The sequence below is a fragment of the Primulina eburnea genome, chromosome 4 (genome assembly GCF_022965805.1).
Source record: "Primulina eburnea isolate SZY01 chromosome 4, ASM2296580v1, whole genome shotgun sequence".
Lineage (NCBI taxonomy): Eukaryota > Viridiplantae > Streptophyta > Magnoliopsida > Lamiales > Gesneriaceae > Primulina > Primulina eburnea.
In genome coordinates, this window is record NC_133104.1 from 5,732,010 (window position 1) to 5,757,587 (window position 25,578).

General features: G+C 36.6%; 1 protein-coding gene across 1 annotated transcript; it reads right to left on the reverse strand.

The window, feature by feature from the left end:
* Positions 1 to 20,294: 20,294 nt before the first annotated feature.
* On the reverse strand, positions 20,295 to 20,741 carry LOC140830021 (uncharacterized). The gene has a single exon (XM_073193300.1). The coding sequence runs from the start codon at positions 20,739 to 20,741 to the stop codon at positions 20,295 to 20,297; it is 447 nt and encodes a 148-aa protein (XP_073049401.1).
* Positions 20,742 to 25,578: the final 4,837 nt, after the last annotated feature.

A 25,578-nucleotide genomic window follows, 5' to 3' on the forward strand; every position in this document is an offset into this window, starting at 1 on the left:
AAACTTCATAAACCAAAACCAATTTATATCACAAATATAATAAACACAGAGATGGCCAGCGAGAGTGAACTTGCAAAGATCGCAAGAGAAGGCTTCTTTATAATAGAAAAACACTTCGTAAAAAGGGGAAAACCTACTCCTCCGCAGAAAGCTAGTCTTCCTCAGGCATACGCTCCACGCAGACATTCTTTTCCGGCTAAATGGCCGGAATCAAACAACTATTACGTGTATAATCCGCAGGAGTCTCTCGTCGTCTATCAGCCTGTTGAGTCCACGGCTACTACAGCAGAAGCTACTGTCATAACTGGCCATGATGCAGCCATGTTTGCTGGTGATAATAATGTAAGGAGGAACCTAATGCGTACGGCTTATTAATTTGCTGTATACAAGTGTAAGATCTGTATGAAATGTTGGGTAATAGTAGTATTGTGTATGCTAGGTTTGCCGGGCTTGTACCAAAGTTGCAGTGCTTTGCGCAGTCTAAATAAATAATATAACAAAGTTTATTGGATATATATTTGTTTCTTTTGCAGTGTTCGAACTTAAAAAATTTAGTTATGGTTTGACACACACATATGCTTCTAAAATCGTGACAATTAATTCAGACATGGAAAACAAATAGTAATATTCTAGATCTTCCGAGGTTGTCCAGTTTAAGGCCTTTCAAGTTAAATTCTTGCATCGTATAATTTGGGAAGTTGTGGTGTTTTCTGTTTTCGTCCTCTCACTTGTCAAAATTGGGTCTTAATCATGTAAGTTATCTTCTTTTTTTAAGTTTATAGTCATTCCCCGAGTCTAGCGCATCAGACACGTCAAGAATTCTCTAGTACCACATGAGCATTCTCGTCGTCACATCATCGCTCCGGCGAAATAAATGAAAAATTTACGGGACTAAGATGGAACTTTGACAAATCAGATGGTGAAAAAAAAAAAAAAAATAACGATTTACATGACGATTTTAGTAATTTTCACCGTATAATTTTGCACCAACAAGATAGTTTTATAGTTTTCAAATGTTACTTGGGAACCTACAGAACTTCTCTGTGATCCGTTTGGAGGAGTAGAAGTATTTGTACCAAAAGATTCAACTATACAAGGAGTAATGTATTCCCTGTAACATCACTTCAAATCTATTGTATCCATTTGGTTCAAAATTATAATGAAAAATTTGAGGTTTTTATGTTTGCTGCATACACTTTTATGTTTTAAATCCATTAATTTTAAATACTTTGATTTAAAAACCTCCTACAAATAATTTTAAATACTTTGATTTAAAAACCTCCTACAAATCCAAATTCATCAATAGAAACGCAACCTAAAAGTAATTATGGTCATAACGAAGGTTTGATTGGAAAGATTAATACTTAATTCAAAGGCATAGTTTTTTCCTCTGCATAGGTTGTTTTTTGGAATAAAGTTGCATGATTTTACAAGGTTGTGTTGTCACACTCCTGAGATTATATACTATGGTGTAGCTTTTTAGCGATTTGTTTGGTGTGTATATATATATATATAAATATATATATATATAGACAAAAACTTGTGTGAGATGGTTTCACGGGTCGTATTTTGTGGACGGACCTCTTATTTGGGTCATTCATTAAAAAATATTACTTTTATGCTAAGAATATTACTTTTTATTGTAAATATAAGTAGGATTAACTCGTCTCACGGATAAAAATTCGTGAGGACGTCTCACAAAAGACCTACTCATTTGTATATATATACTTGAGTCGTAAATGAGGCACTCGACCTGAATAATATTAATATAATAATATTATGATCAGGACCTGGGCATCCAAATCTTAGTATTGAATAATTTGATTACTGAAACTACAGCTTTCGAGTTGTTCATTATTCTTTTGTGAGATACTCGAAACCGAAAGTTTCAAATATTCCTTTCAATATGTCATGTACCCAATTACGATACCTAAACGTGATATCTATCAAAATATATAAAAGTTAATAATTTTTGTTAATGTATTCCACGTATATTGATAAATATTCATTATCAAACATAAATTTGGGCTAGCTCCTAAAGTAGAATGAAATTTCTCCCTGTTTACTAGAACTTTTAAATTTGATAACTCTAGATTTGATAAATTTATTTGAAATAACTTATTTCCTAACGAAACTTTTGTTTTCATATCTTGTAAGATTATATTCAAGGAATAAACTCTAGGACTAAAGAAGCTTATAAATAAGCAAATATAGATGTTAGGATTGATTGTTGAAGCAGAGATTAAGACGTCACAGGAGATCAAACGTGTACAATGGTAATTTAATAAAGAGCTCAGAGCCAAGACATATTGAAGTATTGACATGTAGTGTCAAAGATATTCATGCACAATATCTAACCACTTTAATGATTAGTTATGTTTATCAAAGAGGATTTTGGTTTCACAAATGTTGCATCCGTAGTTTTGGTTATTTGATTGATAATTGTTTTGGATTCACTTTGCCCCCCACTTTGTTAAGAGAGTTGGTTTTTCTTTATTCCCAGGTACTAATTTTGTAAATTGACAAGTTTTTTCAATTAATCTTTTTCCATGAAGCTACGCAAAAGTATATACACTTATGCATTATTAATTTTGTCTAATTTTATCCATCAAAGATTATTGTGTGACATTATATTATTTTTTTGCATGTTGTGTTAAGGTGTTTCACCACTGCATACAACACGTATATCCGATTCAATCAATCTCCATTTATTCAGTATTTTTATGTCAAACAACTTTTTCAATTGATATCAAGAGCGACACTTGATGTTTACTAAGTGGGATTCTGGCTATTTGTGTTTGAACAGGAAAAAGTATTATCGACGTGTCAACTGTCAACATTATACTTCGACAACGAATTTTGGATGAATCCTACAACGCTCTTTCGATAGTCGACGTGAGGTCCTACGTAAAATCTATTGAATAAAGAACATGAAAATGTATTATAGATGGTTGGAATCCACCAAAGACTACTATTGAAGATGATGACAGTTTTATTAAAACATAAAGTGCATGGACGACAGATGAATTCCAGATTTCGAACTTCAACTCAATGTCATCTTCACGTCAGTTGACATAAATATATCCAGTCTAATCAATAATTGTGTCTCTGCCAATGATGCATGAGAAATCTTTCAAAACACTATGACGAAGATTCTGAAAGTGTGAAAGAACCAAACTAAGAATGTTAACCACCAAGTTTGAAGATTTGATAATGAAAGAAACAGTATCTATTGGTGCTAATGATCGTCGACTGCGTGATATTGAAAATGAAGCATCCGGTCTTGGTGATCAGATTTCTAATGGAAAACTAGTCAGTAAGGTGTTAAGATCACTTCTAGAATTATTTAACATCAAGATATGTGCAATCGACGAAGCCAAAGACACCACCAATCTTTTTTAGATGACTTGATAAGTTCTCTCAGAATTTTTTGGATGAATCTGGATTTACAGAAGAAAGGAAAAGGAAATACCATTACATTCCAAGTGTCAAATGAAAACTACAATGATGTATTTGAACTATTTTAGGAAGTCAACGAGTATAATATGTGTGAAGAGTCCATCTCACTGATCACAAATAAATTTGGAGAGTATCCAAAGAAGATCAGAGACAAGAAGAAATCGAGCCAGCAGCTTAAACTTCCTAACATTATTGTTCTCGAGAAAGCCCAATGGATTTCACATTCTCGAGGACAATTTCGACCAATGAATGATTGAAAGATTCTATAGGATGTCAAAAGACTAAACTCGGTTCAATGCAGAGAGTGTTCTGGCTTCAGACATTATGCTAATGAATGTGCCAATAGACTTCTCAAAAACAAAGGATTAAATGTCTCACTAAGTAATGAAGAATCTGACGAATAACAGGGATTCAGTGAAGGGGAGAATCATACTTCTATGTTTGCACTATTACAGGAGGAAAGTTCCATGCAAGTTAATCACCTGAGTGTTTTATCTAGTGTCACCTAGTAGGAACACAACTCCAAATTCATCAAGTTCTATATGTATCAATGTACAAACTCTAATGATTCAAGTGATCTGAAAAATCAGGATGTATATGAAGAAGAATTCACTTTGGAAAGTGTACAGATACTCTTTGAGTAACCATATGTTGATTGGATCGAAAGGAACAAACTGAACTTGATTCTCTCGAAAGAGAATATAGAGTTAATAGGTTGTGTAGTAGTATTCAAATATGATATTATTGTGTACTCACTAAGTGAGTAAGATCACAAGGAACATCTTCATCTCACTCTACAGGCAATCAGAGAAAGAATTATACGCCAAATTCAATAAATATGATTTTGACTAAAGTTCGCCACTATCCTGGGTCACATAACCTCTGAAATGGGCATATCCGTAGACCCCCCAAAAATTAAAGCAATCATGGAGTGACCTCAACAAAAAACTGTAACCGAAGTCTAGAGTTTTCTAGGGTTGGATAGCTATTATAGAAAATTTGTCGAATTTTTTTTTTTCAATAGTCATTGCTCTCACTAAACCTACACAGAAAAACTCTAAATTTGTTTGGAGTAAAGAATGTGACAAGAGCTTCGAGGACCTGGAAAAGAAACTCGCTTCTACCCCGGTATTAGTTCTCCCTGAGTAAGGCAAGAACTTTATGATTTACAGTGATGCGTCAAAAAGAGGGTTGGGATGTGTCTTATTTTATTCAAAATTAATTGTGTAATAAATTATATTATTCCACTACGTGTTCTGATTCACAATCTCCATTTATTCAGTAATTTTATGTCAAATAAATCTTTAAATTTAAAAAGATCAATAAATTTGAATAAGATCTAACCGTAAAAAAAATGCTTAGCTCACCCCATTGGCATCCACATTGGTGAAACCCTTCATGTCCACGTATTTTTGTATGGAGCTTTGCGTTGACACAAATATAAGGAAATAAAGTTGTGTCTTGGTTAACCGCTTTAAAATTTTACTTACTGGTAATCTTTTGATCATAACACACTTGTTTTGCTTCATTCCTTATTGAAACATTACTCCTACAAGAAAATTTTTGATTTCGTGACCAAATGTGAAATTTATTAAATTGGAAATGAATTTGAATATTTTTATCTTACCAAGTCTATGCGTGTTAAAAGATATGGAATAAATTCCAAGTCAAATGAGTCAATATCAGCATCTGAATAAATCTTACCAAAATTTTGGTCCAACGCAAATTTTACGACTTGTACCTATTATAATACTGTAATTTGAATTAGAAAAAAAAAAAATCAAAACCATTTGAATTGTAGTCTTTCAAGTAGTTGAAGTTTGTCTTAACATAGTAGTTTTACTCCCGTTTTTTTACATTTTAAAACTATTTCATTGAATTCATTAAATTATTCCAAATGTCGATTTTTTGAAAAAATAAGGTTGAAATTAAATTTGGAGTTTGGGTTAATATTCATTGAAAGAAAATCCTCCCAATTTTGTAAAAAAAATGGAAATGGTTTTTTCCTGCAGAATGCGTGAATCATTGACACAGAGGTAAATTATTTTTTTAAATTTAACGTAGTGATAAAAGCAACAAAAAAATTAAAATTAAAATAGTGACAAAAAAAGTGCTCTCATTCTTTTAAGCAGAAAATAAAAGTAGCTTAGTCATTTATAATTATCAATTCTATTTTTTTATTGTGGATTTTGCATTAAAATAGCAGAGTGCAAGAAAAAAAAAGTAAGAAAATTCATTTACAACTCATATATGCTGGGTTGAGTGTGCATAAATGAAAGTAATGTTTGGATGAGTGACGTTATGTCACTTGATCTGGTTGGCTAGGTGAGCCATAAAATTGGGTAACAATGTCTCTACTGAGAACAAGACTGATGGTAGCGAAATGGTACATTAGAGATAGCACCAACCTATAGACAAGCACATCCCCAAACTCATGGGTCCAACCACCAGACCCAATAGCAACCAAGTAGGTGCTCTCTACGCTGACATGAGTATAAGGAAATAAAGTTGTGTTAGCTAACACATATAACTTTTAGCCTAGTGATAAGCTTGATCCTAATAATTGATATCATAGTGAGGTCATGGGTTCAAGTCTCCAAAGAAGTATGTTTCTATACTTCTTGGGGAAATATGGGGTTAAGCTTTGTTGGAATATGGAAACGCTAGCAATTTTGAATTTGATAATAACAAAATATTTTATTGTGTGTCTAACATATTTACTCAAGTGTATAGCTGATAGATGTCGAGTTGGAAGATTTGAGAAGCTGGAACTCAAATATAGTCAAGTTGGAAATTGGCGAGCTGAGGTGTTTTGATGATATCTGATAGACAGTGATCCAAATGACCAATAAACCAAACTGATGGAAAGAAAAATCAATTCTATACTAGTCATATCTCAAGCCAACGAGACTAGTTCGGAAGTCAGCTGTGCTAATTGGACAATGCAAGAACGAATTGGATGACACGAATACAACTATTAGTTAGACATGAGCAGTTTTGATATTTTGTTCATATCTCTCAACTAGATAATCAAAATAAAATGATTCAGTATGTGTTACAAAACTAACACAAAGGCATTGTTTGGTACATGGGATAAGGGTGTGATTGATAAATAATCTCCCTTATCTCATGTTTGGTACCTTTTTAAAAAGCTCATGATAATTTCATAGGCCCTTGTTAAATAAATTTTGAGAAGGGTAAAACATCCTTTGTAAGAGGTGTGATAATTTTAATGTAATGATAAATACATTACAAATGACTTAATTACCCCAATTTAAATGCATTTAAGTTAATGTTAAATGTTTATTAAATACATACATATATACAAATATATAGATACATATATATACACACACAAATATATATATACACACATGTATATATATATGTGTGTATATATATAAAACGTAATTTCAGAATTGAGATATGCAATTACAAGATCTTGATAACAATTAAATATAAGTTTTTGTGATAGGGTTAATTTTGTCATTACAATTCAATATATAAATTTAATCACTCTTGTTAAAATCATATCAAACATTCAACATATTATCTTATCATTATATTTATCATTAATTTATCCTTATACTATAAATCACTTACTTATCATATCATATGTACCAAAGTGTACCTTAATAAAGAACATGTTACCATTTGTATATAGTCAGGTATTTTAAGTATAACTTTTTCACACGAACTCGAAAATGAGTGATTCTTAATTTTTTGAAATGCTAAGATAAAGTCTACAATTTTCATGCTCTTTACTTTGTCTGAGAATCTTCAAATAAAGAGTTATAATCAAGATAGAGAGCAGCTAGACTTGGTCCAACTCCAGCATCTGTCGGACCGGACCAACTCGAGCCACACCTATATTTGGACCAACTCCAGCCGCAGTCGGACCTAACCAACTCCAGACACTCCAGTATAAAATTATCCCAATATTAAAAATGCCAGCAACTCGAATACGACCATTTTAAGTCAAAAATCATACAGAATCTTTTCAAACAGTCATATTATAGTTTTAAAAGGTCATATCATTCTTGAAGGTAATAAATACAATCCTTTGAATATCAAACAATAATATTTTGATTGGGATTCAAATCATGAGCATATTATAACAAGAAACAAGCTAGAATGAGAGCGAAACCAAGAAAAAAATGTGATGATACATTTGAGAAACATATATTATAATAGTTTAAATCTTCACACAAAATCACTAATACATATACATGAGAATTGTTCTTCAAAGAATATCTGAATGATATTCTTTACACAAAAACGTTAAAGATTATGTTGTAGTCTTGTCAAAAGAGACTTTTAATAATATGCAGATTGTAAGGTTGCAGCCAACAATCGAGAATGTAGTAGGAGTTTGATTAGGTAAGAGACAAAACATAAATAAAAGTGGGTCTATACAAAGAGTTTTACCAATCAAAGTCTTATAATAGATACCTTCCTAAATGGAAGAAGGACATAGGAGTTTTTAATCTCCGAACATCCATAAAATTTGTTCATCTTTATTATCGCTTTTAATTATAGTTGTTTTGATAGGCATTGTTGAAGCATTTTATGTGTTCTTTCAAATACCAAAATATTACATACAAAGTATTTGATAAAATGTTTTAGGCAAACCGTTTGTATACATTCAACTTGCATATATTTTAAATATTTTTCAAAATGTTTGATCGTTTTTTAGAGTAATTATTTTGAGTTTTTTTCGGTTGATTTTGAACCAAGATCAATATAATTTCTCGATACTTGGTTTATTTTTTAACATTTCAAGAACGAGCTACTGTAAATCACGTTTTGCTAAAAAAAATTATTCACCTCTTCTAAACTTTATTTTGATCACAACAAGTGTGCAGAGTGTGAGTAGTACTGAGATGTGTGACCTCCTAGAAATTTCTCGTGCGTCAAACTGGTGAGGTAGCGTCTCTTGATATGATTGGCTAGATGGACCGTAAAATAGTGACGTCAGATCTTAAAGAATAATATTGTCTCTAGTAGGGACCAGGTCAGTGGTAGGGAAAGGGTAAGACTGGTGTCTAAGAGATATGAGACACCATCAGCAGATAGACACGTACTTTTCCGGACTCATGAGTCTAATACACTGACCCATTAGCACTCAAGTAGACGCACTTTACGCTGTCAAGAATATAAGAAAATACAGGTTATTGATAATATATTTAAAACAATAATTTAAAAGGTAAATTGGTCAAAAATCTCCAAAAACAAACAAAAACTTGCTTTCAGACCCTTTGTCAGAAAAAATGTGTTTGAATTCTTTGGGCTCACATATCTTTTCTTGAATGAAATTTGGTACAAAACAGTAAAAATATAATACTAATATATGATATTTTAGTACCAGTTATTTCAAATCTAGTACTAATATATGATTTTGAGAAACCAAACATGTATATCTGTAGGGATCGGGAAAGAGTTAAGAGGGGGGGGGGGTGAATGAACTCTTTCAAGTTTTCTTATTTAAAAATATATTTTCAACCGTTTTCAGGCGGTTCGAAATATTCTTTCTCAAACGGTCGAAAGAGGTGAACTACTGAAGTGTGCGGAAACAATTCAAATTTTTCGACAGATATTTCTAGAGGTATGATGAACTAAACAACAGGCTTGAATAACACATGACAGTTTGCACTAAGTAAGAGACAGAGTTTTTATGGATGTTCGGAGATTGAATACTCCTACGTCACCCCTTCTTCCTTTGTTAGGAAGGATTCCACTAAAAGACTTTGACTTTACAAATTGTTTGTAACAGCCCAATCCAACCAGGACTTATTTCACTGTCTGCATTGGAACTCCTAGTGATCACTTTACACTTCTGGAATTTAAGAACCCTCAGTTCACCAGACTTCCAAACTTTAATCAAATAACCACAAGTTATTGATAGAACAGTAGATTGTTTTTGGTAGCACGAAAAGATCCTTGAATGATCAAATTTGTGTATGTGGAGCTGCGTGCAAATGAGCGATGATACAAATGTAGACTATGAAAGCGCTCTGAGATCTCTGTGAAGGCAAGCTGAGAAACTTTCTCAATAGATGTATGAGTTATGTGGCTTGCTTAAGTTTAACTTGCATTCCTCCCAGATGATATAGCCGTATGATTTAACGGTCAGAAAGTACAGTTAACGTAAACCTGAGCTTCTGAATCAGATAAGTCACTTTCTCATTTATGAGCAATAAATGTTCGCATTTAATCTTCCTTTTGCTTGTCATAAATTTGAAGCTCTTTACTTGAGGTTTACTCCTTTAGGCAACTGTGCTTATAGCATCAGGTCATGAAAACTGTCTCTGAATCGTCCTTTCTGGGAAGGAGAGATAAATGCACATCTTCCTTGGAATTGATGTGAGATCGTTGACTTCGAGAATTTGAATGCATTCAATCTGGTCAGAGAATGTCGTTTAGCCATAAGTGAGTCTCTTAAATGAACCGGTTTACTCTCGCTGTAATCTAAAGAATAAGCGGTTGAGAATTTCCAGCCGCGGTTGAGTACAACTTTATACACCAAAATTTCATTTCTTAACAATTTCCCCCTTTTTGTTGATGATAAAACTGTGCTGAAATTCTGTTAATCAGAACAAGGATAAGATTACTTTTTCTTGAGTTCTGATCCTTTGGCTTCCTTTTTCTTTAGAGCGGTCAATTCCTTTTGAATATGTTTTTCTTGCTCTCTTTCCCCCTTTTTGACATCACCGTGAACCAGGAAGTCCATAATCTCGGTTAATTGGGCACCTTGGGCATCCATTCGTTGTTCAATGCGAGTGATTTGCGACGAAAGACCAAGGCACATATTGACATTAATCGACTGATTGTTGGAAACTTTTGTAGTGATGGCAGCAAAGTCCTTAGATATAGTACCCTTGATAGACTGTAGATCTTCTTTTAGATCAAATTGTTTGCGGTTAAGAGCAAGGATAGACTGATCCATATTGGCAAGTCGGCTTAGAAGATCCTGATGGAAGTTTGCTTCGACAATTTCTTCTTCTCTAGGTGCTTCGGGATCAGCAAGTAGTTTGGTCTTGAAAGTAGTTAATGCAGAGGAGGTTGCTTTGGTCGATGATGGCGAAGGATGAATGTCAAGAGGTTCTTCCGTGATGCTCTCAATAAATTGATCAATGTCATCAGTGGATACAAAGTATCTTTGCTTGTAGTAACTCTGTCGGAGAAGATGAGGGCTGCGTTTGAGATTCTATCAGAGAAGCATCCTGAATAGGAGCTGGTGAAGATATAAGCGACTCCTGATATGGTTGAGCATCATCAAAGTCAGAAAGAAAACGTTCTGCTTCATTGACTGAAAGAACGGAGGCTTTGTTTGACTCAACAAGAGGCTGTGAAACAAGGATGCCAGTATCGAATGCGGTGAGGAAACACTTGGGACAACCGAAATATCTAGACCGCATTGTTGTTTGGCATAGGAAGAGTCTTCTTTCAGAAGTTTCTCAGAGGGTGTGGAAACGGTTTCTTCATGAGTTTGTTGATGGGTTTCAATAAGAGCTTTGGATTTATCACTTGTACCAGATAAAGTATCGTGACCAGTGGGAGAGGTTAGCTGTTGTTCTGACCGCGGAGTGTCCTTCGGAGAGGCAATGGGTGGCACTGGTTCTTTGCCAAAATCATCATGAACATCCATCAAAGAGTCAAACTTACTTGGTTCTGCAGTAGCTGGAAGATGGAGCGTAGTTCGCATTTGAGCGACTGACATAGCAAGAGACAGAGCGTCCATTTCAAGTTGAGATATGACAGCAGAGTCATCTTGAGCTGTAGGACAAGAAGGATCAAAATTTTGCCTTTTTAACTGAAGGATGACTCGAAGAGTTCTTTCTTTCATTTGAATTTCTATAAAATCGCGTCTTTGAAGAGCGATTTGAATGTCTGATGTCTCTGCCCATTCCAAAATGGATCGTTCAAGCTTTGCAGCAGATTTTAGTTTCCCCGTCTCGAGGAGTGAATCAAAAGATACAGCAGTGCGATATTTGACCCATTTATCAAACATCTTGATTTTTGACTCAACCGCTTCATTAACACGCTGACTTGTGAGGACGATTGCCGTATGAACTGCATGGTTTTTAGGTAGATTGGTACTCATAACCTGTTTGCCTTTGTCTGAGGAGAGAATAATCGGAACTCCTGAATAAGATGATTGGATATCTGTATCGGTAATTTGAATACCTTTTAACTTGGTAACCGATAATGATGGGATAGGTGCAGGAAGAAGTGGTGCAGAAATATGCTTGATTAGCTTAATCTGCGTTGCTTTAGAAGGAACGGTCCGTTTCTTTTTGAACACTTGTGAAACAGGAATGTCATCCTTAGATTCTTCATCAGAACTGGATTTCAGAACCAGCTTCCTTTTTGTTTCCTTGGGAGTGGAGACAAGCGCTTTCCTCTGTTTCACAAATTCAACCCCAGTTTCTGTTTTGACCGGTACGAATTCTTCATCCGTAGGTTTGTTTTTCTTAATGAATTTGTCAACCGATACCCATGAGAACAGCTTGGTCTTACCAACTTCAATCATATCAACTGGTTGAGCACCGGCAGAAATTAGCATGTGGCAAATTGGAACTGCAAAGCCTTGAGATTGGTTGTCTTTCTTCACCATGGCTACCAGAATGTTGAAAAGGATATCAGACCAGTTGATTCCTAGTTTAGATGAGATGGTTGCCATAACAAGGAATTTTTCCAGAGTGATTTTATCATAAGCACCAGCTTTAGCAAGAATTCCTTTAGCCACAATATCAGCCAACAATCGATATTCGATCTTTATATCTCGCTTCTGGCATGTTGGGTGAGAGATAGGAGAAGCAGTGAGTGAGAAGGTTTGACGCCAGATATCAGTATTACCATCTGGTAGTGTAGAGAAGTCAGTTACTCCAGCCGTAGGTAACTTGAACAATTCAGCAAACACCTTCTGGGTGAAAGTAAAGTGTTGATTCTGAACATAACAAAGAATTTCCCCATTTTGCATGTGAGCAGTTTCAAAGAACTCTTTTAGTAATGTGTCGGAGTATGAGTATCGACAGCCCAGAAAAGTTCGAAGCCCAGATTCTTCAATTGTACGGAACATGACCTTCATTGGTTTGTTGGGCATAGAGAAGACAGATGGAAAGTTGATAGCCACTGTATTCTGTGTAATGGAGGCAGCCATTTGATGATTCAAACAAGAAATTCTGTGAGATGGTTTCTGTGTAGTGAACTGCGATAAAGTAGCAAGGAGAACAATGAGGTAAGTGAGAGTATGTATGTCCGGTTCAAGAACGTACTAACAAGTCCACGTGGAGGACTGTTAGTGGAGAATTGTTTTAAAAATATTTGAAAATTTTGGACGGCAGCAAAATGAGTGTGATATTGATTTCAAGAAGATAACTGTCACTTAATATCGGGGCAGTCGAAAAAGTTTTGGGTTTGTTTTTCGAAAATGACGTGGATGAATTATATCCACAAAATATGAACCGGATCATTGATATTATTAGGTGGAACCGGTTAAATAAAATGATAATCATTCTGAATCATGTTCCCCCTAAACACGCGCATGAATGACATTGAACCGTCGGTAGCGTATGATAAAACTCTTCACATTTCCCACCGCAGTCATGATGATATAAGCCCTTGACGCTTGACTTCCTTCTATAAATACCAGCCAAGAGTTATCAATACACTCTAGTTTAGAAATATGGATAAAGATGGTAGTCCAGACTTGGCTGAGGAGTTCATGAAAGATGTGGTGGCTTCTAGGAAGAAGACTATCATGGATAAAGTGATGGAGAAGCCGCGGGCCATTTGGTCAAGAGTTCAAAAACTCCAGTCCGTTCTTGAGAGCGGAGAGGCTCCTTCTTCCAGATATATGGCGGCATTAAAAATATATAGGCGACGTCTTCGCGTGGCTGATAATGCTGGAATCTTTTCTGATGACGGCGTTTATCTTCTTATGCTGCTTAAAGAGAGGAGAGCTCTGAGAAAGGTAGCCATCTCAGAGGAGTTTGCACGTATTTCCGTCGGAGGGATGACCAGCTGGTTAGCCCTTTGGAGGTTGTACGTAGATAGGGAGATTAGGAGTGTCCGCCTCCGTCTTTGTTGATGTACTACTCTCTCCTTGCTTATGATGTATTATTCCCCTGCTAATGAAGATACTTATTTTATTTTACTTACTGGTGCTTGTCTTCTTCTTTTGTTTTCAAAATTAACCTGAACAAGCACAAGAAATAAACACATCATGATAAGTCAATCAAACCAAGCATATTGCGAAAATGGGAGAACTTAGCCTCGGGTAGTGGTTGTGTAAAAATATCGGCTGTTTGTTGATCAGTGTGAACATATTCAAGCCGTATTTCTTTCTTCATCACATGCTCTCGAATGAAATGATGTCGGATATCGATATGCTTTGTCCGAGAGTGCATGACAGGGTTGTATGTTATAGCTATTACACTTGTGTTGTCGCAAAATATGGGAGATTCAGCCGTTTGGATTCCATAGTCTTTTAACTGTTGCTGAATCCATAATATTTGAGCACAGCAGCTTCCAGCTGCTAAATATTCTGCTTCAGCGGTTGATGTGGCAATAGACGTTTGCTTCTTGCTGGCCCATGAAATAAGTCTTTCCCCTAAAAATTGGCATGAACCGCTTGTGCTTTTTCGATCGATTGCATCCTGCATCTGAGTAACCTACAAGGTTAAAACTTGAATCTTTGGGATACCAAAGACCCACATTTGCAGTTCCTTTCAAATATTTGAGTATGCGTTTAGAGGCAATAAAGTGAGATTGCATGGGTTTAGCTTGAAACCGTGCACATAGGCATACAGCAAACATAATGTCCGGTCGACTTGCAGTTAGATATATTAAAGACCCAATTAGTCCTCTGTACATTTTTGTATCCACCGAAATTCCCCCTTCGTCTTTATCCAATTTGATTGATGAACTCATTGGAGTGCTAGCCGGAGAGCAATTTTCCATGCCGAATTTCTTTAACATATCTCGAGTATATTTGGCTTGATTAATGAAGATACCATTTTCAGATTGCTTGACTTGCAGTCCTAAAAAATAGTTTAATTCGCCCATCATGCTCATTTCAAATTGTTCCTGCATCATCTTAGAAAATCTTTCACACAGCTTAGTATTAGTTGATCCAAAAATAATATCATCTACATATATCTGAACAAAAAGTAAATGATCATTCTTGAAAAATGTAAATAAGGTTTTATCGATTGTACCAATAGAAAATCCATGGTCGAGCAGAAATTTGGTTAGTGTGTCATACGATGCTCTTGGGGCTTGTTTTAGTCCGTATAAAGCTTTATCCAATTTGTATACATAATCAGGAAAGATATGGTTAACAAAACCGGGTGGTTGTTCTACGAAAACTTCCTCATTTAATAGACCATTCAGAAAGGCAGATTTAACATCCATTTGATATATTTTGAAGTCCTTAAATGCTGCAAACGCTAGAAATATTCTAATGGCTTCTAGTCTAGCAACAGGGGCAAAAGATTCATCAAAGTCTATTCCTTCCTCCTGTCTATATCCTTGAGCCACTAGACGAGCCTTATTTCTTATGATTAAACCACTTTCATTCATTTTGTTTCTATAAACCCATCTAATTCCAATTATATTAGCATCATTAGGTCGAGATACTAAGTGCCATACACTGTTTCTTTCAAACTGATTAAGTTTTTCTTGCATGGCCTCTATCCAATTTGTATCTAGAAGAGCATCATCAATTTTCTTGGGTTCAATTTGAGAAACGAAAGCAGCCTGCATAAATTCACTTATCATTTGATTTCTAGTTCTAAGAGGAGCAGTATGGTTACCAATGACCAGCTCAAGTGGGTGATCATTTTTCCACCGGAGACATGGTCCATATTGATCTTCCTCGGTTGGTTGAATGATGTCATTCTCTTGTTCTGTTGCCTCTTCTGCCAGTGGTGTGTTCTGCGGTTGATAGTTGTTTTCCGGATCATTCGGTTGTTGACAGTTTTCTTGACCGGTTGGATTTTCTTTAGAAATAGTTTCACCTGATCTTCGTATGTATATGTCATCATCATCATTGCTAGCTTCAAGGTTAGCAGCTTCAAAATTATTTATCAGATCATGCATGTTGCTATTGCTATTGTCATGACATATAGATGATTCATCAAATACGACATGTATGGATTCTTCGACAGTGAGAGTTTTTTTATTATAGACTCTATATGCTTTACTTACTGCTGAGTATCCCAGAAAGATGCCGGTTTCATCCTTTACATCAAATGCAGTGAGATGTATTTTGCCATTTATGTGAATAAAACACTTACAGCCAAAGATGCGAAAATACCCCACTTCTGGCACTTTGCCGGTCCATATTTCATATGGAGTCTTTTCATGACTTTTATTAATCATAGATCGATTCTGAGTGTAACAAGCTGTGTTGATGGCTTCAGCCCAAAATCTTTGCGAGATACCGGATTCAGCCAGCATGGTTCTAGCTGCTTCTTTCAGTGTGCGGTTTCTTCTTTCTGCTACTCCATTTTGTTGAGGCGATCTTGCAGCTGATAGCTCGTGTTTAATCCCATGATCTTCAAGGTAGGATGCCAGATATTTGTTCAGAAATTCAGTTCCTCTATCACTTCTGATTCTGTTGATGTTTTCCCTTTTCTCATTGTGAAGTCTCTTGAGCAGCTTGATTAGATGGTCGGCAGTTTGATCTTTGGAACCAAGGAATAGTACCCATGTAAATCTAGAAAAGTCATCAATAACGACCAGAGTGTATTTCTTTCCCCCTAAGCTCATCACCGGGATTGGTCCAAATAGATCCATGTGAAGAAGTTCTAGACATCTTGCTGAAGAGTTTCTTCCCTTGCTTTTGAAAGTTGATCGAACCTGTTTTCCAAGCTGACAAGCATTGCATACTTTATCTTTGGCAAAGTCAACGTTAGGCAGTCCAGATACTAGCTTAGGCTTACTAATAGTAGCAATGGATTTGAAATTTAGATGATTTAGTCTTTTATGCCATAGCCAATTTTTATTTCCATTTAGAGCGACGAAACAAGTAGATGCATTTAAATATTGATCATTCCATTATACTCTATAGGTGTTTTAACTACGATAACCAGTCAACACAGTAGAACCTGTATTAGTTTTAACCATGCATTTTTCTTTATGAAATTCAACCGTGTACCTATTGTCACACAGTTGACTTATACTGATCAGATTGTAACATAAATTTTCTACTAGAAGAACATCCTTGATGATGATTTTGCCATGGGTAATCTTACACTTACCCATAGCTTTACCTTTAGAGTTGTCACCGAAAGTGATTGTTGGTCCTTTGAGATTTACAACTTCTGACAAGAGATCTTTATTTCCTGTCATATGTCTTGAGCATCCGCTATCTAAGAACCATGATGAATTTTCTAAGTTTTTCTTCTTTAGTTCCTGAAAATGAAAAATTGGTACCCCTTTTTATTCGGGTCCAGGGTTAATTAGACCCTTAGGAATCCACACTTGAATTATCCTTGCGGATTTTTTGTGATGTGTTCCACGGTGATCATGATTGAAAACATACTATGGTGATGAATGCAGTATATGTTGTTTGGGCCTTTGATTATCATCATTCAATCTATACCTCTTTTGAACTGGTCGGCAATTGTAGTAATTGATGGGTCTGTTCTTTGAGTGATATCTAGTTGATCCTCTGTATCCGGTTGGATTTGGCCTGGGTTTGCACCAATATTGTTTGGATTTATCATTCTGAACATAACCCAAACCACATCGCCTTCCATTATTCTCAAGATTCATATTTTGAATGCCTCTATCTTTAGGCTCATCATGTTCATATACCGAGCTAGATCTGACAAATTTAATTGATCTTAAGATGTCTTTTTCTAGCAACGGTTGAGTTGAAGCTTCTGAGGTATTGCAATCATTTATGCCGTAACCCAGCCCAGTTCTGTCTCCGGCTGGTTTCTGCATTTCATGCATCCTATCAAGAGAAGTAGAGGACTTGTTCAACTTGTTGATGGTACTCAATAACCGTTTGTTTTCTGTTAATGTAACATGGAACAATCTTCGTAAATCATCATTCTCAGCTGCTATAAGACTTAGCTTGACTTTCAAACTTTCAACCTCTTTGTGCTGCGAACAGCTAGAGAGAGTTAATTTGTTTTTTAAGTCTTTCTTTTCTGCATCAGCTTCATTGAATTTCATAGATAGTCCTTTGAACTCATTTACCATATCGTGAAGTGCTGTAACAAGATCTTCTCGTGTAAATTCTTCAGAGTTAAAATCAAATACCATTTCATCAGTGGCTTCTTGATCTTCCTTGGCCATAAGACACTCGACTTTTTCGTCTTCACTTTCACTCGAAGATTCTTCAGAAGAAGACTTTTCTGACTCTGTTTCAGCCCATTTGCCTTTGTCTTCTTCTGCAACTAGAACTCTCTGATTCTTTTTCTTGATGAATTTCTTGTCGTTTTTGAACCGTCTTCTATTCTCCTGTTTCTTTTCATCCTTCTTTGTCTTATTGCATTCTGCAACAAAGTGTCCCTTCTTTCCACAGTTAAAACAACCTTGACCATCCTCAGTATGGTCCTTTTTAAAATAAGGTTTATTTATTTGAGATTGATTTTTGCGCATAAATTTGCCAAATCTTTTAACAAAGAGAGACATGGCTTCATTGCTTAGTTGCTCAGCCGATTTCTTACTTGTGGATTCTTCGACCGGAAGAGTCATTGTATGTAATGCCCGAGAATTTAATCCTGGTAATCTGTAATTATTGATGTATAATTTGATATGATTATGAAAGGATTAACCGAGACATGAAATAAGATTACACGTGAAGTGTATGTGCGAGGACAGTAGCATCGGCGCACATGCGTGACATGTATTCGCGCGCATGCGCGGATTGTCCAGAGGAGTTGGCGCACATGCGCGAATAGAAGCCGCGCACATGCGCGCGACGTCCAGAGAAGTGGGCGCATATGCGCGGAGTGATGTCGCGCATATGCGCGGAAGGTCCAGTGGGTGTCGCGCATATGCGCGGAAATGAGTCGCGCATATGCGCGAGCTGCCGATGTGCAGACCAGTAGGTCTGGCGCATATGCACGAGTTGATGTCCGAGCCATGTGGCTATATGCATGTACGTATATATATATATATATATATATATATATATATATATATATATATATATATATATATATATATACATTACAATTCATTTCCTCAGAAACGTAAAAAGGAATTTAGAGGAAAGTTTTTGGGAATTCGATTTCAATTTCAATCGTTTGATCAATCCGTCCGTCCAAATTGTAATCCGACTTCGGTACGGTAATCCTATTGACGTAGGCTACAACTTGACATACGTTTTACTACGTTTTGACATGTTTTGAAATTATGCTATTGTCAGAATTAAATAGGATTCATATATGATGTTCTTGGCATGTTAGACATCGTAGAATCGAAGTCAGATTAAGAAACAGACTGATTATGGAATATTTATGAATTTCTGATTATAATCGGTTGATACCAGACAGATTTGAATTGTGACGGGATTACGGATTGTATGGGATATGAGTTATAGATTGTAACTGTTATCTGGTGAATTGGTATTGACGGGGATATTAAAATTGTACCGTTATACCGTTGATTTTGAATTAAATCCAGATTGATCAGATTGTTATGGAATTGACTAGTATATTGATATGAGATTATTGATATTGTCAGTACCAGACAGATTGTGAGTTCAGGATATCGACTGAGCCAGGAACCGACGAAAGAAAGGTATAAGTCAATGTGGTATTGGGAGATGAACTTGAGTCGGTTTAGACTTGGGTTTCCCTAAATCACATACTTTATTTTATTGCATTGATATTTGCATTGATTGATTTATATACTTGTTCTCTTGACTTTAGACAGCAGGTATTAGAGGAGTCATCTTATGACAGAAGTGCCGTTAGTGGTGGAATCACCACGGGCACATTGCACGATGTCATAAGATGGTGTATTGGCGGATGTGCCAAAGTTTGTCACTGGATGTTTGGCTATCGATGTGGATAGGATGGTGGCTTTTTCTATTATTGTTAATCAGTATTGTATCGATGTGGATAGATTAGTAGCTCTTCTATTACTGTTAATCGATGTCATATCGATGTGGATAGAATTAGAGTTGCTTCTATTACTGTTAATCGGTACTATATTGATGTGGATAGGATAATAGCTTCCTCTATTACTGGTAATCGATACCGTATCGATGTGAATAGAACTGGAGTCTTTTCTATTACTGTTGATCGATACCATATCGGCGTGGATAGAACTGGAGTCTTTTCTATCACTGTTAGTCGATATACACATGCCAACATCTGGAAACCGGGATCCCTAGACTAGGATTGAGTCTAGTCTGACTTATGATTGACGTCGCCAGTTTGATTTGATATTGTTTATGTTTCAGATTTTGATCCATATTCATGTTACCTGATCACATGCTTTATATTGTTTATATGATTGCATGTTTCATTGATTTATACTGGGAGTATATTCTCACCGGTTTATCCGGCTGTTGTCTTGTCTGTATGTGTACTTGACAACAGGTGGGACAGGTTCAGGGTCGAGAAGATGAAGAGAGAGATCGTGATTAGAGTGGTGGCACCGGACTTGGACTAGATGTAGGGTTAAACACTTGACTTTAGTTTTAAACCCTAGTTTGAATAAATGTTGAAATACAGGATTTGTATTTTATATACTGATATGTATATATGTTTTAATTTCACTACGTTCCGCATTTTAAAAAAAAAAAAATTAGACCCTGTTTATAATTGATTAATTAGTCCCAAAGATGATTAAGAACTTGATTAGCATCCGGGTCCCCACATTGTAGCTGCTGCCAAGGCCTTTGTTTGTTGGGTTGTAGACGGCTCTTCTTCGGTTCGTATCCCAAGCTCAAATTCATATGCTTTAAGATCAACAAATAGATCATGGAGTTCCAGTTTTTTCAGATCTTTTGATTCTCGCATGTCTATAGTTTTCACATCCCATTCTCTGGGAAGAGCTCTCATGACCTTCAAGGCAATTTCTCTGTTGGAGTATTCTTTTCCAAGTGAGGTGAGTTCGATAACAATGCTGCTAAATCGCTCATCAAATTCTGCAAGAGTTTCTCCTGGCTTCATCTTTGCATTGTCAAATTTTTGAATAGCCACTGTCAGTTTGTTTTCCTTGGTCTGATCATTTCCTTCGCACAGTTGAGTGAGTTTTTCCCATATTTCTTTTGCAGTGGTGCAAGTCTTGATTTTGGCAAACATGTTTTTATCCAGAGTCTTATAGAGAATATCTTTTGCAACGTTGTCTAAGTTTGCTTTCTTTTTATCCTCAGCTGTCTATTCAGATCTGTGCTTCTCTACCATTTGAGGAGCACCTTCGGCTGTACCAAAAGCTGTGTTTGCTTTCATGATCTTCATTGGTTCATCTGTGATTACAAACCACATATCGTCATCCTGTGCTGCTAGATGTGCCTGCATGCGAATTTTCCAATCATCATAGTCTTCTTTAGAGAACATAGGGATTTTATTGAAAGATGCCATATGATTCAAAAGATATCAGTGTTTGAAAAAAGAGCCTGGCTCTGATACCAATTGTAGAGATCGGGAAAGAGTTAAGAGGGGGGGTGAATGAACTCTTTCAAGTTTTCTTATTTAAAAATATATTTTCAACCGTTTTCAGGCGGTTCGAAATATTCTTTCTCAAACGGTCGAAAGAGGTGAACTACTGAAGTGTGCGGAAACAGTTCAAATTTTTCGACAGATATTTCTAGAGGTATGATGAACTAAACAACAGGATTGAATAACACATGACAGTTTGCACTAAGTAAGAGACACAGAGTTTTTATGGATGTTTGGAGATTGAATACTCCTATGTCACCCCTTCTTCCTTTGTTAGGAAGGATTCCACTAAAAGACTTTGACTTTACAAATTGTTTGTAACAGCCCAATCCAACCAGGACTTATTTCACTGCCTGCATTGGAACTCCTAGTGATCACTTTACACTTCTGGAATTTAAGAACCCTCGGTTCACCAGACTTCCAAACTTTAATCAAATAACCACAGGTTATTGATAGAACAGTAGATTGTTTTTGGTAGCACGAAAAGATCCTTGAATGATCAAATTTGTGTCTGTGGAGCTGCGTGTAAATGAGCGATGATACAAATGTAGACTATGAAAGCGCTCTGAGATCTCTGTGAAGGCAAGCTGAGAAACTTTCTCAATAGATGTATGAGTTATGTGGCTTGCTTAAGTTTAACTTGCATTCCTCCCAGATGATATAGCCGTATGATTTAACGGTCAGAAAGTACAGTTAACGTAAACCTGAGCTTCTGAATCAGATAAGTCACTTTCTCATTTATGAGCAATAAATGTTCGCATTTAATCTTCCTTTTGCTTGTCATAAATTTGAAGCTCTTTACTTGAGGTTTACTCCTTTAGGCAACTGTGCTTATAGCATCAGGTCATGAAAACTGTCTCTGAATCGTCCTTTCTGGGAAGGAGAGATAAATGCACATCTTCCTTGGAATTGATGTGAGATCGTTGACTTCAAGAATTTGAATGCATTCAATCCGGTCAGAGAATGTCGTTTATCCATAAGTGAGTCTCTTAAATGAACCGTTTACTCTCGTTGCAATCTAAAGAATAAGCGGTTGAGAATTTCCAGCCGCGGTTGAGTACAACTTCATACACCAAAATTTCATTTCTTAACAATATCAAATTTAGGTACTAATGACACATTTTTATTTTCGAATAAAAATTGGTACAAAACATTGAAATGGTACTAATAAATGATTTTTGAGAACTGGAAATTTATATCTGATACAAAAGATAAAATTTTAAGTATAAAATTGGAATCACTTATTAATATCAATATTTTCTACACATATTTGGATACTCAAAAATTATATATTAATACTGGATTTGAGATATTTGGTACTTAAATATCATATATTGGTACTATATTTTTTTATGTTTTGTACTATTTTTTATCCAAGAAAAGACATGTGGGCTCAGAGAATGCAAACACATTTTATCGTGGATTAGGGAGTACAAACGTATAATTTTTTCGACAAAAACTGAATACAAATTTAAATTTAGGCGTGGAGATTTAAAGTAAATTTAACCTTATTTTGATCACTTTATTATTATACCTGATAATTATTTTCATTATTTTTCAGGTAATAAAAAAATGGGTTTCCATTTTTTGAGCAATATTGTCGCTAGCGCAAGGGGAACTTGGGTGGATTTTGGTGTCATACTGCCAATTTTAGTTGTTAGCGGCCGATCGAAGATTTGAAGATGATCTATTTGTTATCCATGTTATAAATGATAAGAAATTAAATTACTATATATTTTTATTTCATTCAACATTTGATTCAATATATTATCAATAGTGATGCACTGGATAGGCTTGGTCATCCTTGGACTCGAGCAGGAATGGGACCAAAGCAGGATCACATTCCAAGTTTCTAGCTACCAGCAAATGAGTAGAGCTGGGGTAGAAGTTAACCAGGGTTCATGTCACCTGACCAAAGTTCATCTTCCTTGACCAGGGTTCATCTCGCCCCGACAAAGGTCATCTTGCCCGCTCATGGTTCATCTCGCTCGACCAAGGTCCAGGTCCCTGACCAGGGTTCATCATCCCCGACAAGGGTTCGGGTCACCAAACAAGGTTCATCTCCCTCGACCAAGGTTCAGGTCACCCTACCAGGGTCATCTCGCCCAACCAAGGTCCAGTCCACCAGTATGGGTCACCATGCCTAGAAATCATTATCATGACAATCAGTGTCCATGACAAGATCAATACATTATGGGTCGTCAAGAATACTGACAAAAGATAGGGTATGGGCAATTTTCAGAGGACATGGAATGGGCAGCCATCAGAGGACAAGGCGTGGGCTAGTGTATAATCAAGAACAGTGTCCAGGCACCATAATTGAGGTCATCTTCTCCCTTTAAATACTCAGGTTTGCTCATTCATTTGGGCATGAGATATTGAAATAAATTCTCTCTATACTTAGTGAACCATGTACTGACTTGAACGTCAGAGTGACCAAGCCGGAAGCCCTTCTGACAACCTACTTGCATTTTCTTGTTGAGTGTGTGTAGATCATCATGCCCGAGCTCATCCTACATGGTCACTCGCAGACCACCCGATCTTGTTTCATCATCCCATGCTAGGAACAACCCAACCAGGCTAGACCATGTCACCCGGGCTCATCTCATCAAGTCAGGCCAGGCCAGGTCAGGCCATCTGGGCTCGTTTCATTATGCCAAGTCAAGCTCATCCCATCAGGTCAAAAATATTCACAAAAAAAGTACACATCTATGCTCTGTAGGTCGCCCACCAAGCTCACCCAATCTACCGGGGCATCATCATTGGCATCGTCTGTGAGAAATCTGATATATAGAGGTAGATACAGTTTCCACTAAAATATAAGCCTAACCATCTCGGCACTCAGATTTTACTATGGCTCTTCATCTAGCTCGAATTTTGATAGCTATTTTTGGATTGGCAATGAAGAGCATTTGGCTTTGCACTCAGTAGCATAAAGCTATATTGGTCACTTAATTCGGCTCAACTAAGAAATCTCACTCTACTGAAAATTAATTCGAATTCAGGATTTCCAGGTTAGTGATTTTATTTTTAAGAAAATAACCCAGCCAAAGATGTAGAAAAGTTAAAATTTTGGGAGGCATGAGGCCCCTGCACCATATCTTAATCCTGGGAAGCATAAGGTCCCGGCACCATATCTAAAGATCGAGAGCTATGAGGCCTCGATACCTTATCTCAAGTACAGGAGGCATGAGGCATGAGGCCCCGACACCTTATCTTAAACCTGGAGGCATGAGGACCTGGCACCATATCTTAAGCCTGGAAGATATGAGGCCCCAGCACTTAATCTAAGTCTGAGAGACACAAAGCCCTGACACCTTATTCTAAGATTGAGAGGGATGAGGACCCGACACTTTATTTAAACCCCAGAAACATGAGGTCACAACACTTAATATAATATTGAGAGACATGAGGCCCCGACACTTTATCTAAACCCGTAATACATGAGGCCTCAGCACCTCATTCAAATCCCGGAGACATGAGGTCCCGACACTTCATCTAAGTCTGAGAGACATGAAGCCCTGACACCTTATTTTAAGTTCGAGGGGATGAGACCCTGACACTTTATTTAAACTCGGGAAACATGAAGTCATGTCACTTATTATAAAATCACGAGACATGATGCCACGACACTTTATTTAAACCCAGAAGACATAAGGCCTCGGAACCTTATTCAAATTCCGAGAGACATGAGGCCTCGGCACTTCATCTAATTCCGAGAGACATGAAGCCCTAGCACCTAATTTTAAGTTCGAGAGAGATGAGGCCCCCACACTTTATTTAAACTCTATAAACATGAGGCTATGGCACTTATTCTAAAATTGGGAGACATGATGGCCCGGCACTTTATCTAAGCCCGAAGACATGAGGCCTCGGCACCTTATTCAAAGCCCAAGAAACATGAGGCTCGGACACCGTATTCTAAGCCTAGGAAAAATCAGACTCCAGTTACTTTTCAACACTTAGAAAATTTTACAAAGTATTGGGGCTACTTGGTCATCACTCAGTGATCAAGACCCTGCAATCCTCCCGACTAGCTAGCAAAAATTCAAGAAAGAAAGGATTGGACTAGAAAATGAATATTTTCATCAAACAAGTACAGTTGAGGGGAGAAGTTTTTCATGTTCGCAAGGAGAACGCCATCCTCTTCAAATTGTTCTTTTTTATTTGTAAGAGCCAATCTTAAATCAATAATTAATATTTTTTCGATGGAGGCCAAGCATGACTAATCGAGACAGCGAGTATGACTCTAGCCCAACTATTTAAGGAGGGATTGGTGATATCCTGGAAAGGCTTAGGTCATCCTTAGACTCGAGCAGGAAGGGAGGACCAAAGCAGGACTAGATTCCATGTTACTCTCGGAAAATTGAGAAGAGCTCGGGCAGAAATTAGCAGGTTCAAGCCACCCGACCAGAGTTCATTTCCCTTTACCAGAGTCCATCTCGCTTGCCCAGGGTTCATCTCATCCAAGCAGGGTCTA